The following is an 18,974-nucleotide window of genomic DNA, read 5'->3' on the forward strand; positions in this document are numbered from 1 at the left end:
GACTGGGATTTTTGAGCAGGTTCTGGCATACGCATGGTTTTATAAATCTGAAAACTTTTTGTGCGTATGCAGACTTGTAGTATGAAATCTACAGAAAGTTTTATAAATGAGGCCCTAGCTCAGTGAATATCTGTCTCATCTCCTGCTTGTGTGTGATAGTATGGTTTTAGATTGTCAGATGTTTAACTCTCAGGGATTCCTTATGATGAGTTTGAGTCTGTGATGCACTAGTGTTAGGTCTTTTGTTTAGCGTCTTGTATTTTGTATTTTTCATGATTTCCTGTCCTTTTGTAGTCTTTTACTTGGTCTTTGTAGTTCTTCCACTGTTTTCCCACCCTAAATTCCCCCAAGTGCTCCTTGTTTTCCCTCTACTAGTCGTGTTTTTTGAGCCCTGTGTTTTCTATTGTCTGCATATAGATCCAGCTTTCTCTCTTTGTTTTTAACAGCATATTAAAGGTAATGAATCCGGCTTATATGCCCATAATTAACACAAATGATACAGTATGATGCTAAATTTGTTGTAGTTTTTTACAATCCAAAAACAAGCAAGTCAATTCGTTCTCTATTTTTTTCTCTTTTTTTTAGAAGTCTTAAAGTCAATAATCAGAAGGCTACTGATTATTGGGCCAAATTTGTTCCAAATAAGGTAAGATAAATGGTTTTGACTGTGTTGTTGATTGTTATGCCACATGTTTTGTACAATATTTACAAGTCTGTTTACAAACCAGCATGCAGATTATATACAATACAACAAAGACAAATTAAGTAAGATTTAATTTAATTTTGTTATTATTGTGAAAAGAGATTATATTACAGTAGTGCGTCAGGCTTGATTTCCTGGAAACAGTGTGTAGCTTTGCCACCCCTCCTAACCATCTGAGCTCCCCCACTTTAACTTTCTGGGAAACAATATTACACCACAGAATGCGTTATCTCAGAGGAGTGAACTATAGGAAGACATAGCAAAGTGAAACCAACTGAAGAGTGCATTCCTCTCTTTCCTCTGCACTTGTTTGAGCTAGATGACAGCCAAGCTCTATTACTGACCATATAAGGGTGCCTCCATTTCCATATATGGTTTGAGTGATCTCATCTGAACTATATTAATATGGGCGGTTTGGCAGTATTTGATTTGTATTCAACCTATAAGTAAAGCAAAAAAAAAAACATGTATGTGTATTATAGCTCAACACTGCATACCAAATCGAGAATCTATAATTTTTTTCTGTATATTTAAAACATTTTCAGACCTTTTTTTCTCATAAAATTGAATTGGTGTTATCTTTTTAACTCTTGCCATGAAAACAAACTGAGGTTTCTACCAATCTTTTATGATATTTCATGTTCATTGCTATTTCAAAATAAAGGCCTGAACATGCCTAATGAGAATTATCAAATTGCAACAAAAAATTGTCAATTACTGCTCATCTGTAATGTATTTTTTTTTTTTATTCAACAAATATGAAAACTAGAGATTGTCAACTTTCAAATAGTTGGTCAATGTTATTTTAGGTTTTAACTAAGATGTTCTAAATATACACTGGCAAATGCCCCACAGAGATGGTGACAGCTGTAGATCAGTTTAAACATGAGATGTTTGTAATATAATATCTGTGAAGAGTTATTCTAGTTACCAATAATTATGTGACACGACTGCATTCATAAGTGTTTCCAGAATATGAAGACCACAGATTGTAATAATAATAAATATGAACATATAATATTTTAATAAATACACTGGTAAGATTATTTATGAATATCTATTTTATATTCTTATTATTCACATGTTTTTACATGTCTTGTTTTTGTACAGATCAATTTCAGATTCAGAAAGAAGAATGTCCAGTACCGTTATTCCCACAAACTCGTCGACGCTGGTCATCCAGTTTCAGACCCCAGAACAAACGGCTCCAGCAACTGTTTATGTGCCACAGACAGCTTCAGCTCCTCAAGGACTTCAGCCTTTCCTGAAAGGCCAACCAAAAGCACTTGGGGTGAGAAATCTTTCAATAATTCATTTTTATACGTGTGAAAAAGGAAAGGTACGGGAAAAAAAATCCAAAAAAAGCAGTAGTACAAACACTAACAAACTGTTGTGCAGATCTGGCAACCCTGCTCAGCTAATAACTGTGAGTCACTATTCCCCTGCAATAAGTGCCTGTTTTCTGGTCTTCCTCAGACTGTCCAGATAATGATCGGCCTGCTGATTCTACTGTTGGGAATCGTGTCTACAGTCAATGCATATTCCATCTTTGTCTTAAGTGGTTTTCCTTTCTGGGGATCTCTCATCGTAAGCAAACAATATACAACTTAAGTACAGTTCTGTCTTTTCTAACACAAGCTAAATATTCTAACAGAAGAATCCTTTCTCTCTCCTCTCAGTACATTATCGCTGGATCACTCTGCATTGCTGCAGAAAATACACTCCATGGCAAAGCCTCCTCCAGTTTGTGTTTGGTAAGTGCACATCATTGTTATTTTCAGAGGTCCAAGCACCAAACTTTAAGACTAAACAAACTGCCCAAAACTGGATGAAAGTAAAAGTATTCATTTCTTTCAAAAAAGAAAGAAAGAAAGAAAAGAAAATATTACTGAACCCAAAACTTTTGAATGGTAGTAATGATTTCTGTAGGATCATGTGACACTGAAGACTGAGTAATGGTGCTGAAAATGCTAATATTTTATTTTAAAGTATATTCAAATAGAAAACTATCATTTTAAATCGTAATAATATTTCACAATATTACTAATTTTTTTAGCAAATACATGCAGGCCTGATGAGCATAAGAGACATCTTTTAAAAACATTAAAAGTAGTAATGTTTCTTATATTATTTTATACTTATATTATTAATTATATATATATATATATATATATATATATATATATATATATATATATATATATAATGCAGATGGTATGAAAACACCAACAAACATTCACAACACTTCACTTTTTCCACATTTTGTTATATTACAGCCTTATTACAAAATGTATTAAATGTAATAATACCCCATAATGACAACTTGAAAGAAGTTTGTTTGAAATCGTTGTCCACCTGTGGTAAATTCAGTTGATTGGACATGATTTGGAAAGGCAAACACCTGCCTATATAAGGTCCCACAGTTAACAGTGCATGTCAGAGCACAAATCAAGCCATGAAGTGTCTGTACAGCTCTGAGACAGGATTATGTCGAGGCTCAAATCCATTTTGGATTAAGCCTATAACATATCGAAATGTGGAAAAAAAGAAGCGCTATGGATCCTTTCCGGATGCTCTGTAAATGGTTAATTTAATTGACTATGCATAACATCCATTATATTCTCATAAAGATCATTGAAGTCTAATCAACATCTAATCAAAGAAATCGGTGATCTCCAAATTACCTTTAGTTTTACATGGTACAGAAAACATGTCAAGTTGCCAGACATTAATGAATGTATTGCTATTCTATTAAAATGAAGAGACAATATTATTTGTCTATTGTAAAATAGTACATAGAAGAATAGTTCCACACACAGACACCCGTATTATATTTGAAATTATAAGACTTTTATTATGTTTGAAGAGAGATATTGCCATTGTATAATTGTACTGTCTTCATGAGTCATTTGTACTTGGGCCCGATAATTGCAACTTGCAACTTTATTATTTATTTTTATAGTGCTCCATACATATTGTTTCATGATCTGCTTTAACACACTGGGTAAAGTGCTTTCTAACTTATTAACTTGTTTTTTTGTTATTGTTTTTCTGCCTATAGGTGAAAGGTTCACTTGGAATGAACATCTTAAGTGCTATAACTGCAGGCATTTCCATTATTATTCTTTCATTGGATTTGTCTACAGGATATAGCCCTTACTGCTTTGGATGTTATAATTACCAGGTATGTTAACAACTTTTTTCTAGTCAGTTTTTTTGCATTTAAAGGGTTAGTTCACCCAAAAATGAAAATTATGTCATTAATGACTCACCCTCATGTCGTTCCAAGCCCGTAAGACCTCAGTTTTAGTCCGAGAGCTTTCTGTCACTGTAGTCACATGGACTACTTTGATGATGTCTATATTGCCTTTCTGGACATGGACAGTATGCCGTCCATAGGTTTTCAATGGAGTGACAGAAAGCTCTCGGACTAAAACTAAAATATCTTGGGTAACACTTTATAATAACGTTCAGTTGTAAGTCATTTATAAGTGGTTAGTTAATGATGAACTAGTCATTTACAGAACATTCATAAATGATTAGCAAGTGATATACTAACATTTTATGTTTGTTTTGTAAATTCCGTTACAAGTCATTTACATGTGATTAGTTAATGATTAACTAATTATTTACGAAACATGACTATGCGTTCATAAATGATTAATAAGTGATATGTTAATTATTGGATGTATGTTTTGTAGATTCAGTTATAAGTAATTTACAATTGATTAGTTAATGATTAAATAGTCATATACAAAACATGAATATGCGTTTCATAAATGTTTAATAAATGTTTGTTTTTTTGTATATATGTAGCAATTAGAGGGTGCAAAAAGTGTTGTAAATGCCTTGAATACACATACAGATCATTTGTAGGTATATGTAACACATTTACAAGTGATGAATAGTTTACACTTTAGATTAGGGGATGCAGAAAGTGTTGTAAATGATTTATAACTCTTTCTGCATCCCCTAATCTAAAGTGTAAACTATTCATTTATTAAACATTTATGAAACGCATAGTCATGTTTAGTAAATGATTAGTTAATCATTAACTAATCAATTGTAAATGACTTATAACTGAATCTACAAAACATATAATGAACATATCACTAATTAATCATTTATGAATGATTAGTCATGTTTTTAAATGATTAGTTAATCATTAACTAATCAATTGTAAATTACTTGTAACACAATTTACAAAACATACATAAAATGTTAGTATGTCACTTGCTACTCATTTATGAATGTTTTGTAAATGATTAGTTCATCATTAAGATACAAAACAAGGACATAACCACATTCATGACAAAACCTCACAATGAATTAAAAGCTAATGAGAAAAAGTAGGTTTTAAGAGAGGATTAAAAACAGTTAGAGATTGAGCCGCTCTGATGTAAAATGGAGGGCTGTTCCACAGCCTAGGGCCAGCAATCACAAAGGCTCTGTCTCCTCTATTCTTTACCCGTGATCTGGGGACAGACAAAAGTGTCTGATAACCAGACCTCAGGTTTCATGTGGGATTATGTGGACAGAGAAGCTCGGACAAATAGCTCGGTGCCAGATTATTTACGGATTTAAAAACAGAGAAGAATTTTAAATTCAATTCTAAAATGCACTGGTAGCCAATGCAGCGATTTTAAAATAGGTGAAACATGATCAAATTTGCGTTTTCTTTTGAGGAACTAGTGGGAGTTGCAATAATCAGAATCAGAATCAGAATCAGAAAGAGCTTTATTGCCAAGTATGCTTGCGCATACGAGGAATTTGTCTTGGTGACAGTAGCTTCCAGTACACATACAATATAAAGTGACAAGACAAGTGACAAGTAACATAAGTATAAATAAAAAATAGAAAAAAATAAAAATAAAATAGAAATAAAAGATTATAAATTATAAATATATATAAAGTTATAAGGTGCTATAATGAAATGTCTGAGGGAAGTATTGCACATGTTTGTTCCACAGTAGGGGAACATTAAGTGTTCATGAGGTAGATGGCCTGGGGAAAGAAACTGTTCCTGTGTCTGGTGGTTTTTGTGCTCGGTGCTCTGTAGCGTCGACCAGACGGTAACAGTTCAAACAGAAAGTGTGCTGGGTGTGACGGGTCCAGAGTGATTTTGCGAGCCCTTTTACTCACTCTGGATGAGTGCAGTACTTTGAGTGTGGGAAGGGTAGTGCCAGTGATTCGCTCAGCAGTCCGAACTATCCGCTGTAGTCTACGGAGGTCGGTAATCCACGGTAATCCAACCGTGATGTAATGAGCGCATGGACAGCAATCTCTAAGGTTTTCTCGGAAAGAGAGGATCTGATCTTAGAGAGAAGACGTAGCTGGAAAAAACAAGAACTAACCACCACATTAATTTGTTTTTCAAATTTGAAGTTCTTATCCCAGAAAACACCCAAGTTTTTAATGCAAGATGAAATTGGAGAAAGGTGATCCAGATCAATGGTACTGCTATTAAAGCTGTCATGGGGGCCAAAGACTATAACCTCGGTTTTGGATTCATTCAGAAATAAGAAATTTTGAGAAAACCACATTTTTACTTCTTCTAGGCATGCAAAAAGAGATTTCAGAGCAGTATCTTTGTTGCTTTTCAGAGGCAAATCATTTGTGTATCATCTGCATAGCAGTGAAATGATACACCATGCTTTCTGAAAATGGAGCCCAGAGGAAGTAAATAGAGGGAAAAGAGAATGGGTGTGAGAATAGACCCCTGAGGCACTCCACAGGAGAGTTGAGCAGGCGAGGAAGAAAAATTACCCAGTTTAACAGAGAAACTTCTATTTGTTAGATATGATTTAAACCAACTGAGGACAGTTCCCTGGATGCCCACAAAATATTGTAGTCTGGATAAAAGAGTTTTATGATCAATTGTATCAAAAGCCGAGGTTAAGTCTAACAGTATTAGGATCACCGAGTCACCAGCGTCAGTCGCTAATAGTCATAATAATCATTAGAAACCCTTAATAAAGCAGACTCGGTGCTGTGCAGAGGCTTAAAACCAGACTGGAAAGTTTCAAGAATTTGATTTGAGCTAAGAAAAGACGGGAGTTGATTGAGAACCGTTTTCTCCAATGCTTTTGTAATAAAAGGTAGTGTCGAGATAGGTCGAAAATTATTCAAATCCCTATCATCAAGTGAAGGTTTCTTGAGAAGAGGTGTAACAGTAGCTTGTTTTAGGCTATCAGGGATAGTCCCTGAGCTCAAGCATTTATTTAGCCTGAGAAAACCCAGACAACTTCCGCAAATTTAGATTTGCTCTACCAGTAGTCTGGCAAAGAGCTCATTCAAGCCCATTTCCATGCCATCGAAATTGCGGCACCAATCAGAAACGTTGAGGCGGGCTTTACACAATGACGATCGCTCTGGGCTGCGTTTCCCAAAAGCATCGTAAGCCTAAGTTGATCGTAAAAACGATCGTACGACTGATCTTAATATTACGGTCTGTTTCCCAAAAGCATCGTAGCTTAAGTAGCACTTGAAAATCTTCGTAGATCTACGAGTGCTCTGGAGTAATCGTACATCACCAAGTTCATCGTAAGAAGACAGATTTATGAGGACACCTGCAGGACAACCGACAGATTACACCTTTAACTTTATTCAAATGCAATGTGATTATAATATAAGGTTTGATTGTACTTTATTGTACACTTTATTACTCTTTTTTTGTTGTTGGTTAAATTAATGTATAAATTAAATAATTAAAAAGGTCAGAAAACAAAACAAAAAATAGAAATAATTTAATCTAATAATTTTAATCAAAATTAAATGAATGAACAAAAAATAAATAAAAGAAATCCTTTTAATCTGTTAAAAATTACATCTTTGTTTCACTCTATCTCCTCTAAAAGGACATTAATTTCATCTTTTTGAAAGGAATCTTTTTTTTTCTTTTTTTTTTTAGCTATTTTGTCAGTGCCTCCGCCTGTAGGTGCTTTATATAGACTTGTCTTGATTGCTAATCCACAACAGATGACAATTATTAGGTTAAACGTTCCATATAAGGTTATGTTTCAGCACTTCACGAATGGACAGCGACTCTTAAGTAGCACGTAAGAGCGCCTTCTCGCGCGTTCATGTTAAGTGCATTTTTGGGAAACGCTCGTGGAATTGCTGCGAGCGTTCGTAACCTTGCACGTAGAAAGCGCTCTTAAGAGCTAAGATACATCGTTATCGGGAAACCCGGCCCTGATTGGTTTTAGGTCTATCCAATTGCGCCCAGAGGCATTTGAGCGACGTCCACTCCGTTGGTGAAGCGCACCAACTTTTAAAATGCATTATTATATTCAAATTGCAAACACATGAGGACAGTCTCCATGAAAGACCAACTGGCAGATGAACGTGCTACTACATTTCTCCCCGAAACGGTAGGAAATTAAATACGATTTAATAGAGGATTTTAACTGTGACAAGATGATTGACAGGGCAGTTTACGTGACAGGATGCACGCGACAGATCCGTCCGATAAAGATGACGAAGTAGTATGTCCCAAAGCTTGCCTACTTTTTTGCTACACATTCAAAAGTAAATACATTTTCTTCACAAAAAGAGTACATAGTTTTATGGCGTATAGTGTAACTTAGGCAAATTGGGATGCAGTATATGGCTTTACACGATGATGATCGCTCTGAATGGTTTTAGATCTATCCAATTGCGCCCAGAGGCATTTGAGCGACGTCCGTTGGTGACGCCCCTTTGGAAATGATTTGTCTATGGAGCTTTGCCAGACCATAACTCAGTTACTACTGAGAATGGTCTGGTTTTAACCAGGCTAGCATTTATTCAGAAAAGACACCAAACTTGTTCCAACTGAATCAAAAATATGTTTCAAAATACGGGGAGAAAGAACATCAAGAGAGCAGAAGGAAGGTTTCGAGTGATCAACAATTTCTCTGAGAGACAGAAGAGAAACTGGGTCAAAGACGCTCCATATGGCTGAAGAACAACCCAGTTCAGGTGAGACAATAGCAGAAGGTTGTAACTGAGATCTTAGAGAGGTGATCTTCTCACAGAAAAACCTTGAGAAACCTTCACATAATGATACTGAGGGATTTGAAATCACATTTACAGGAGGACTTAGAGCAGAATTTAACACAGAAAATAAGGCTTTTGAACTATGATGTTTTTTTTTTATTAAATTAGAAAAATACTTAGACTTTAGTTTATAGACTGAAAAGCACTGAGGGAGTTTTTCAGCATTTCATAAGATATTTGTTGCTTATCACTTTTCCATTTACGTTCTGCTCTTCTACATGCTCGCCTCAGAGAGCGGATGGTATCATTGAGCCATGGTTCAGTTTTAGGTTTTGGCTTCTTCGTTTTTAAAGGAGCAGTGGTATTTAAAACCTCGGAACATACAGTATTAAACAGACTAAGATGTTCTTCAGCATCCAAGTCGGGTAAGGGTGACTCCAGGTACAGAGACAGACACACCTCATTAAAGGTGTTAGTGAATTCATCACGGAAACAGGGAGAAAAGGAATGAGTCCATTGTGCAGTAGGAGTAATGTGCGATCTTGAAGGAGGAAATGACATAGAAAACAGTACAGGCATTTGATCAGAGATCAGAGTGTCAAAAACCTGGACATCAGTAATGGAAACACCATGTGAGAGTACCAGGTCCAGAATATGACCATGAGTATGAGTGGGATCTTTCACCCACTAACCATGTTAAATGAGTTGATGAGATTTAAAAACTCCATTGTTAGAGGTTTTGACTGACAGCACACATGAATATTAAAGTCCCCTAGCAGAAGAATATTGCTGTAATTAGTTACACATTCACCTATAAAAGCAGTAAATTCACTTATAAAATCTTTCACTTGGTGAGGGGGGTGATACACCAGTGCTAACAGAACAGGATCGTCAAATTCCAGTCGCAACAGCTGTACTTCAAAGTTACTGTAGATTGTAGACGGAACAGAGCAACAGTAACTACTAAAACTGTTTTTTAAAATCACCGCTAGACCACCCCCGCGGCCAGAAGAGCGCGGAGAGTTAAAGCCCATGTTGCAGGTTAACCACCACTGTTGATTAATGGGTACATAAATCACTCAAGATATGTATATCATTTTTAAAATGTCTCAAAAATGGTCTTAAAGACCAGTTTTTTACGTTTTTGGTATTAATGTTTTTTTAATGCAATTCGGTGATGACGTCACGTTGGGGAGAAGTGGAGGAAAGGTAGCCTTAGCCAATACAGTTTGTATCGGAACTATGGCGACTGACTGGGAAAAATTTGCGAAAAAATCAACCTTTTCTTTATATCTAGTGGCAGTAATCATGACGTTAGTTCAGATAAGTGTCGGTAAACTTTGTCATAGTACTGGTAAACTTTGTCTTTGTCTCGCCTGTGATCCACCCCTCCAGATAATCCCTAATTAAGTCTTTCCCCCAACATTGTAAACACATTAATGATTAGTTATCCCACGTTTTGATGGTAGCCTACTAGCTCCAGTAACAGCATCATTGGCAAGTGTTTCTAAGCGTTTACCTCTTCCTCCGGTGAAAATGTTGTTGCAAACGTAGCCGCCGCGTGTCTGTCGCCGTGTTTGGCAGGTGCTTGTGTGGGCGCCGGCGGTGCCGTCCCATGGAAACTGCGTTGGAAAGCTTGTGCTGTAGGGAAGTGAGTGCGTTTTGGTCGCTGGTCGAAGAGCTCACCCCGCGACCAGATGTGACGTGCCTCACTCAGCATCCAGGATTTGAGGCATGCTGCCTGAATCCGTTTGTGCTGAAGATAGCATACACCTATTTCAGGCAGGATCATGGTCCAAGCCAGCATGCACGAGTATGTTAATTGTTTTTTTACTTTACCATTATTTTTACACAAAGTCTTAACCAGCTTAAACAGTTATAGGTGACTAGAGATATGTTGTATAATCTGAATACTCTTGTCTACTACTCGTCTCTCTAGGCGGGCTTTGGAATATTCTCTCCCCAAGGTGACGTAATGGAATGCATTGTGGGGGAAAGGAGAATCGTTGTGTCAAAGTGTCTGAATAATTTGGTAGTCACTGTATGAAGAATTTTTGGATGAAGAATGTCACAGTTTACTTTATTTTGCTATAATAATTTGTGGATTATTCTGCTATCCTCACTTACATACATGAACTATAGTGTAGTTGCACCCACTAGTAAAAAAATACAAAAAATATTTCTGGTGTCTGAATAAATGTGTGCTTTGACTGTAGCCAAATTATGAGATAGTATTAAAAATATCTATATGGCAGCTTGTAACTTCTGAAAACCACTCGACACAGTGCCTAGTGAGCAAAAAAAGTTAATGTCAAGCTCTGTTTACCATGCAAGAAGGCTTTGACATTATACGTTAAGTTTAATTTGTTATAATACCATATGAACCTCAAGGATTGTACATTCTGCACTTGCAGTCAGCGTATGCGTGAGTAACTATCATTTCTTTTATTGTTATTTGTGCTAATGATGAGTGTTTTCTCAGACCCTCTACCAGGGGATCCGTGGTGTGTCCTTGGTATTCACTATCCTTGAGTTTATCATCTCCATCGTTCTGTCAGCATTTGCCTGTAAAGCCAATGCATGTTCTCCACAGGTGAGTGATGCGTTCAGGGCTAGAAGCTGAGTGGCCGCTATGGTTGCTAAGCAGTTGCTAGGGTTTTCTGGGTGGTTGCTAGGACATTGCAGATTGACAAAAAAAAGACGGGTAGTTTTTCAATTTCTATTGTTTTCAATAATCTGCACAAGTTTCGACACCAAAATATTTCAGCAGGATTTTTGTCTTTTCCTTTTTCCATTTGAAATACAGTGTTGTCTATAAACCTGTAATACTAGAACTGTCATCCCATGTTATTACATTTATATTGCAGTAAGAAGGTATAAAACACAACGTGTATTTTTCTGAAGGTGCTGAATGTTCACCAAGTTGTTATTCCACAGTCCTATGCCTTTAGACCCAATCCAACAGAGGTAAGATAAGCTTGTAGCACCAGTCTAATGGGACTTTGTGGAAAATATAAAATATATATGTGTGTATGTGTTCAAGAATATTAGAATTATCAATAAATATGCATTAAAGCTGATGGCATACCTGTTTTTCCTGCAGGTACCTCTGGTGAGCGACTCTTCCGTGAATCTCGATCCTGCAGATGTTCCCCCAAAATACAGTGAATGTGCTGAACCTAAATATGAATATTAAAAAAGTGGACAGAGCTGTGGTCCTGCTGTTGGGTTTGATCACAGGACACACGGGTTCTTCCAGTGAAGCAGGCCTTGTCCACACTAATACGTGTGGCATCTTTTAAATGCTGTTTAAACTTGAGACAATTTTTGATAAATAAAATTGTTAAAAAAAAGAAAAAGCATATTTTTCTCTCTGTTTTGTCCTTCTGTCCACACTGACACACATTTTTATTAATAAAAAACGTTCTCCAAAGTGGATAAATTTGAAAACACAGTTTTTGCGTTGTAGTGTGGACTGTCAAAACTGAGTTTTTTTAAAACATTGACATAAGTTTAGTCATGTGACGCATATTCATGTTTATACCAGTATTGTGCCTGTTATGTACGATTCACTTTCACACTGTTGCTAAAATATGTTACTTTGCACACTCTTCATATCTCAGTCCTGCAAAGATGACAGAAACTTCATTCACATTTGCTGTTCTTCAGTAAAACATGAGCAGTCTCGCTTTAGACCAAACATATAATGGTGAGTGAGTGCATCAGTGGATCCTGAGATATTTTGCTAAATTGTTTAGCTAAATTCTTTGCGCGATAAGTTTATTATTTACTTTTCCATCTGTATCATCTCAGTGAGCTTTTGTGAGGTTTTATGCAGGCGCTGTAAGGTGTATTCAGCGTTTTCAGGAGTTTTTCAAAAGGAAACGCTAGTGTGGACGGTGAGCGTTTTTAAACGTATCCGGATTAATGTAGACGTACCCTTACTGTCCTTTATCTCTGCTTTCCTTTCACTAAAAAGAGGACACAAATGTAATCACTGGATCAAATAGTAGTCAAGTCAAGTCATCTTCATTTATATAGCGCTTTTAACAATGTAGATTGTTTCAAAGCAGCTTTACAGAGATAAGCGTATAATTTAAGGTAACAGAGATTGTTTTGGCTTTATAGCGGTTCTTTAATAAAGTTATTTTCCAGCTAAAGTTAGTTTTGATTGATTCGCTTCCGTCGCAACGATCATTTGTTATTAAATTAGGGGCCGCTAAGACGACACCATTCTCTCTACACAAACTTAAAACGCGATCCTGTGAGAAACGCTGATGGCGTTCACATGCGCATTAAGAATTGGTTCTATAGTTATGTGCGTTTGAATATATGTGTGCAGGTTTGTAATTCCCTACAAACCAAGCCTAAACAAATTACTGGTGTTTCCTTATAGTTTTGATTCAGAATTTTATTTTATTTTATCAATTCGGGGTAGATACGCAAATTGAGTTTTCCCGACCACGCTTTATCTGTAGAGTGGTAAAGGGATCCTCCATAGGGAGAGACTAGTTGGCACTTCAGCACTGCGTTGTCATTGGGTCCAGACGAAGGTCCTTCGTCAGATCTGGATACGGCCTGGATCCGGCAGGCTGCGGGAAAACCTCGGGATAAACAAAGACACTAAAATTAGCGTAGATGCCATTCTTCTCATGATGTAACAAGTACATCAGGATTTATGGGAAGTGTTCCCGGTTCTGGCTGACCTAATCTATGCAGCCTAACATTGAATTATAGAAGTCTATAATGTATTATGTGAATGCTATGTCAAAGAGATGTGTCTTTAATCTAGCTTTGAACTGACAGAGTGTGTCTGCTTCCCGGACAATGTTAGGAAGACTGTTCCAAAGTTTTGGTGCTAAATATCGGTCGGTCAACGAGCGACGTCTCGTGGTTCCATCACAGAAAGCCACAAAATCACTTTCCAGAACATTCTCATTCACAGTTCCATGCTGGTGGAACGCTCTCCCCACCCTCATCCGGAATGCAGAATCCCTGACAACATTCAAAAAACAGCTGAAAACCGATCTCTTCCGTGAGCACTTAACCTTATAGAGAAAAAAAAACAAAAGAAAAAAAAATTCCTTTCCCTTTGAAACATCACTTATCAGGCTTATGCTACTCTGAATAATACCTGAACTTCGTATTTTGAGCACTTCCTGCGTTGTTGTTGCTTTTGCCTCTTTATGATGACTCGCTGAATTTAGTCCTAATTTGTAAGTCGCTTTGGATAAAGGCGTCTGCTAAATGACTAAATGTAAATGTAAATAGGAAAAGGATCTGCCGCCAGCAGTCGATTTTGATATTCTAGGTATTATCAACTGGCCGGAATTTTGAGATCGCAATAGACGTGAAGGACTATAATGCGTTAAGAGCTCGCTCAAGTACTGCGGAGCTAAACCATTTAATGCTTTGTAAGTAATCAGCAATATTTTAAAATTGATGCAATGTTTAATAGGGAGCCAGTGCAGTTTTGACAGAACTGGGCTAATATGGTCATACTTCCTGGTTCTGGTAAGAACTCGAGCTGCTGCGTTTTGGACCAGCTGTAGTTTGTTTATTAAGCGTGCAGGGCAACCACCCAGTAGAGCATTACAATAATCTAGCCTTGATGTCATGAAAGCAAGAACTAATTGTTCCGCATTTGTCAATGAGAGCATATGACGTAATTTAGATATATTTTTAAGATGGAAAAATGCGGTTTTACAGATACTAGACACGTGACTTTCAAATGAAAGATTGGTATCAAAGAGCACACCCAGGTTCCTAACCGACGACGAAGACTTAACAGAGCAGCCATCAAGTGTAAGACAGTATTCTAGGTTATTACGTGAGGAAGTTTTTTGTCCAATAATTAGAATCTCTGTTTTTTCAGAATTTAGAAGTAGGAAATTACGAGTCATCCAATTTTTTATATCAGCTATGCATTCCGTTAATTTAGTGAATTGGTGAGTTTCGTAGAGCTGAGTATCGTCAGCATAACAGTGGAAGCTAATTCCATGTTTCCTAATGATATCTCCTAATGGTAGCATGTACAGAGTGAACAGCAGTGGTCCTAGTACTGAGCCTTGTGGTACACCATACTGAACTTGTGATCGATGAGACATCTCTTCATTTACTGCTACAAATTGATAACGGTCAGATAAGTATGATTTAAACCATGCTAGTGCAATTCCACTAATGCCAACATAGTTTTCTAGTCTATTTAAAAGAATGTTGTGGTCAATGGTGTCAAACGCAGCACTAAGATCGAGTAACACTAATAGAGAGATACAACCACGATCGGATGATAAGAGCAAATCATTTGTGACTCTAATGAGAGCTGTCTCAGTACTATGGTACGGTCTAAATCCAGACTGGAAATCCTTGCAGATATCATTTCTTTCTAAAAATGAACACAGTTGTGAAGATACTGCCTTTTCTAGTATCTTTGACAGAAAAGGTAGATTCGAGATCGGCCTGTAATTGACTAATTCTGTAGGATCAAGTTGGGTTTTTTTAACAAGCGGTTTAATCATAGCCAGCTTAAAGTTTTTTGGTACATATCCTAGAGACAAAAACGAATTAATGATATTAAGAAGAGGATCTATGACCTCTGGAAGCATCTCTTTCAGTAGCTTAGTCGGTATAGGGACTAACATACATTCTTCCTCTCCTATAGCAACGAATGAATCAAATTTTTCCTCAGGGACACTACAATGCACTGCCTGATGCGATACTGTAGTAGACGGTTGCATAGTTATAATTTTGTCCCTGATATTCAGAGGTGTCAAAAGTATTCACATTCATTACTCAAGTAGAAGTATAGATACCAGGGTTTAAAAAGACTTCTGTAGAAGTTGAAGTATCAACTCAAGCTTTTTACTCAAGTAAAAGTATAAAAGTTCTGGTTTCAAAACTACTTAAAGTATAAAAGTAAAAGTAATGTAAGGAAAAAAATGCCATTAAGGACAAAAGCTAAGGCCGCGCCACAGGGGCCTATATAGTGCACTACCCCCCTCCTCAAAAAAACACAACTTTCTAAAGGCCATATTTGACTATAATTATATTAAAATGTTGATGTTGAAAAATTTGGGATGATGCACTAGGCTACCTGTTTCAGCCATATATATGCCCATAGAAAATTAATTTTCTAAATAAATAAGCTAAATAAGCGGAGGAATCAGGAAACTAATAGGATAATGTATTAAGGTTTTTAGTCTATATTGACCTTAACAATACGTAAATTAATTCATTCTGTAATGTTACAAATAACTAATAAAGACATGGTGACAGTTTAACAGAGACTTAACTTTACTCCGCTCATAGTGCAATGCAATAGTGCAATACTGTCTTGTTCCTTGCTTTTTGAAGAAGCCAAACACATGTCTGCATCTTTCATTAAAGGGATATAGTTCACCCAAAAATGAAAATCATTTACTCACCCTCAAACTGTTTCAATCCTGTATGAATTTCTTTCTTCTGATGAACACAAAAGAATATATTTTGAAGAATGTCGATAACCAGACAGTGGATGGACCCCATTGACTTCCATAGTAGGAAAAAAAAAATACTATGGAGGTCAATGGCTACCATCAACTGTCTGGTTATCGACATTCTTCAAAATATATTCTTTTGTGTTCAGCAGAAGAAAGAAACTGGTTTGAAACAACTCGAGAGTGAGTAAATGATGACAGAATTTTCATTTTTAACTAAGTCAACTAATCATTTAACAGAAATGAACTGTTGGCATATGTTTCACATCAATACTGTCTAGTTTTGTCCTGTTGGACACGACACACAGCAATACTGTCGTGTCACTTGTGACCTCTGAGCCATGTTTTCAGTGTCCTAAGAGCAGTAGAGCACTGAAACTTCTTTCAGTCCAGCTGAGACTGGGAAGATTTGATCAACAGGCCTCTCATTTCAACAAGACCAGCCATCAACAGACCAAGCAATGTTATTTTTTCATGTTTTATGGGGACTTTCCATAGAATGATTTTTATACTGTACAAACAAACTGTGTATTCTACCCCCCATAGACTAACCTTACCTATTACAGAAAACTGTCTGCATTTTTACATTTTCAAAAAACAAAAGTCTGATTTATAAGCTGTTTTCTGGAAAGAAAAAAAAGAAAAAAAAGGACAAGGATTTCGAATATTGACATCTTTGTGGGGATATTTTGACCCTATAATGTAGAGTTGCACACACACACACACACACACACACACACACACACTCTCTCTCTCTCTCTCTCTCTCTCTCTCTCTCTCTCTCTCTCTCTCTCTCTCTCTCTCTCTCTCTCGCTCACACACACACACAACACTCACACTCTCTCTCTCGCTCACTCGCTCACACACACACACACACACACACACACACACACACACACACACACACACACACTAACGATTATGTTAGTGTTATGTTACGATTGTCATTATATTGTAAAAACGTCTGTCCCCAAATCAATATTTGACGCGATTTGCCCCGTATTCTTGAGCACAGAACTGTTGATTCTCCCTCGCTTACCCCATCTAGGTTTCCTTAGGACTCGGAGAAGTTTTGGCGCTTCGCACAACCAAATGTGACTACAGCCTCTCACAAGTTAGAAAGAAAACACAAAGCCAATCAGTTTAGCGATGTGTGTTCAGGAGGCGGGACTCAGATCTATTAACCGGCCAAATTTTTTTTTTTTAACGACGACAAGACGGAATGAAAACAAGCCGAAATGAACTAGGAGTAACGAGGCTATTTTTAAAATGTAAGGAGTAGAAAGTACAGATAATTGCGTGAAAATGTAAGGAGTAGAAGTAAAAAGTCGTCTGAAAAATAATTACTCCAGTAAAGTATAGATACCCAAAATTTCTACTTAAGTAATGTAACGAAGTATTTGTACTTCGTTACTTGACACCTCTGCTGATATTATCAATCTTATAAGTGAAGAAGTTCATAAAATCATTACTGCTGTGCTGCTTGGAAACGTCTGGGCTTGAAGCTTTCTTTTTCGTTAGTTTAGCCACTGTTTCAAATAAAAACCTAGGATTATGTTTATTTTCTTCTAATAGGGTTGAAAAATTACGGAAGCATATTGCATTCACTTGAAGAAAAAAAAAATCTACTCTGTTTTTCTGAATTAACGAGTTAATTATCTCAGAATTATGAGATAATTTTTCATGAAAAAAAAGTTTTCGCTCTGTTTTTCTGAATTAACGAGTTAATTATCTCAGAATTACGAGATAATTTTTCATGAATAAAACGTTTTTGCTCTGTTTTTCTGAATTAATGACTTAATTATCTCAGAATTATGAGATATTTTTTCTTGAAATAAAAATATTTGCTCTGTTTTTCTGAATTAATGACTTAATTATCTCGTAATTCTGAGATAATTAAGTCATTAATTCAGAAAAACAGAGCAAATATTTTTTTATGAAAAATGATCTCGTAATTCTGAGATAATTAACTCGTTAATTCAGAAAAACAGAACAAAATATTTTTTTTATTAAAAATGATCTCATAATTCTAAGATATAAAAGTCATTAATTCAGAAAAACAGCAAATATTTTTATTTCAAGAAAAAATTATCTCATAATTCTGAGAAACCACTAAGTATATATAGTATAAATGATAAACAGGTTTGAGATTTGTGCTGGCTACTGTATACAGGCCACCAGGGCACCATACAGACTTTATTAAAGAATTTGCGGACTTTCTATCAGAGTTAGTATTGGCTGCAGATAAAGTACTAATTGTTGGTGATTTTAATATACACATCGATAATGAAAAAGATGCATTGGGTTTGGCATTTAAAGACATTGTAAACCCAACTGGAGTTAGACAACACGTGTCAGGACATCAACATCTATTCCGTGTGTTGTCTAACTCCAATTGGGTTTACAATGTCTTTAAATGCCAAACCCAATGCATCTTTTTGAAAAAAACTATTTTTGCAATCACCAACAATTAGTACTTTATCTGAAGCCAATACTAACTCTGATAGAAAGTCCGCAAATTCTTTAATAAAGTCTGTATGGTGCCCTGGTGGCCTGTATACAGTAGCCAGCACAAATCTCAAACCTGTTTATCATTTATACTATATATTTTTACATTAAGCACTAACACTTCAAAAGAATTATATTCAAAACTTGATTTCTTAGTGGTTTTGAAAATATTACTATAAATTACAGCAACACCTCCCCCTTTGCATTTCAGACGAGGTTCATGTTTATAACAGTAATCTTGCGGGGTGGACTCATTTAAAGTAATGTAATCGTTTGGTTTTAGCCAGGTTTCTGTCAAACACAGCACA

The 18,974-nt window shown here is 36.2% G+C and overlaps 1 protein-coding gene across 1 annotated transcript; it reads left to right on the top strand.

Annotated features, from left to right (window-relative positions):
* Nucleotides 1–349: 349 nt before the first annotated feature.
* LOC309497129 (membrane-spanning 4-domains subfamily A member 4A-like) lies at nt 350–12,042 on the top strand. The gene is made up of 9 exons (XM_082167354.1): nt 350–456; nt 586–646; nt 1,814–1,994; nt 2,180–2,290; nt 2,383–2,457; nt 3,765–3,887; nt 11,166–11,276; nt 11,588–11,650; nt 11,787–12,042. The coding sequence occupies exons 3-9, from the start codon at nt 1,839–1,841 to the stop codon at nt 11,877–11,879; spliced, it is 732 nt and encodes a 243-aa protein (XP_082023480.1). The 5' UTR covers nt 350–456; nt 586–646; nt 1,814–1,838; the 3' UTR covers nt 11,880–12,042.
* The last annotated feature ends 6,932 nt before the right edge of the window (nt 12,043–18,974 follow it).

The sequence above is a fragment of the Leuciscus leuciscus genome, assembly GCF_965113295.1.
Source record: "Leuciscus leuciscus genome assembly, chromosome: 4".
NCBI lineage: Eukaryota > Metazoa > Chordata > Actinopteri > Cypriniformes > Leuciscidae > Leuciscus > Leuciscus leuciscus.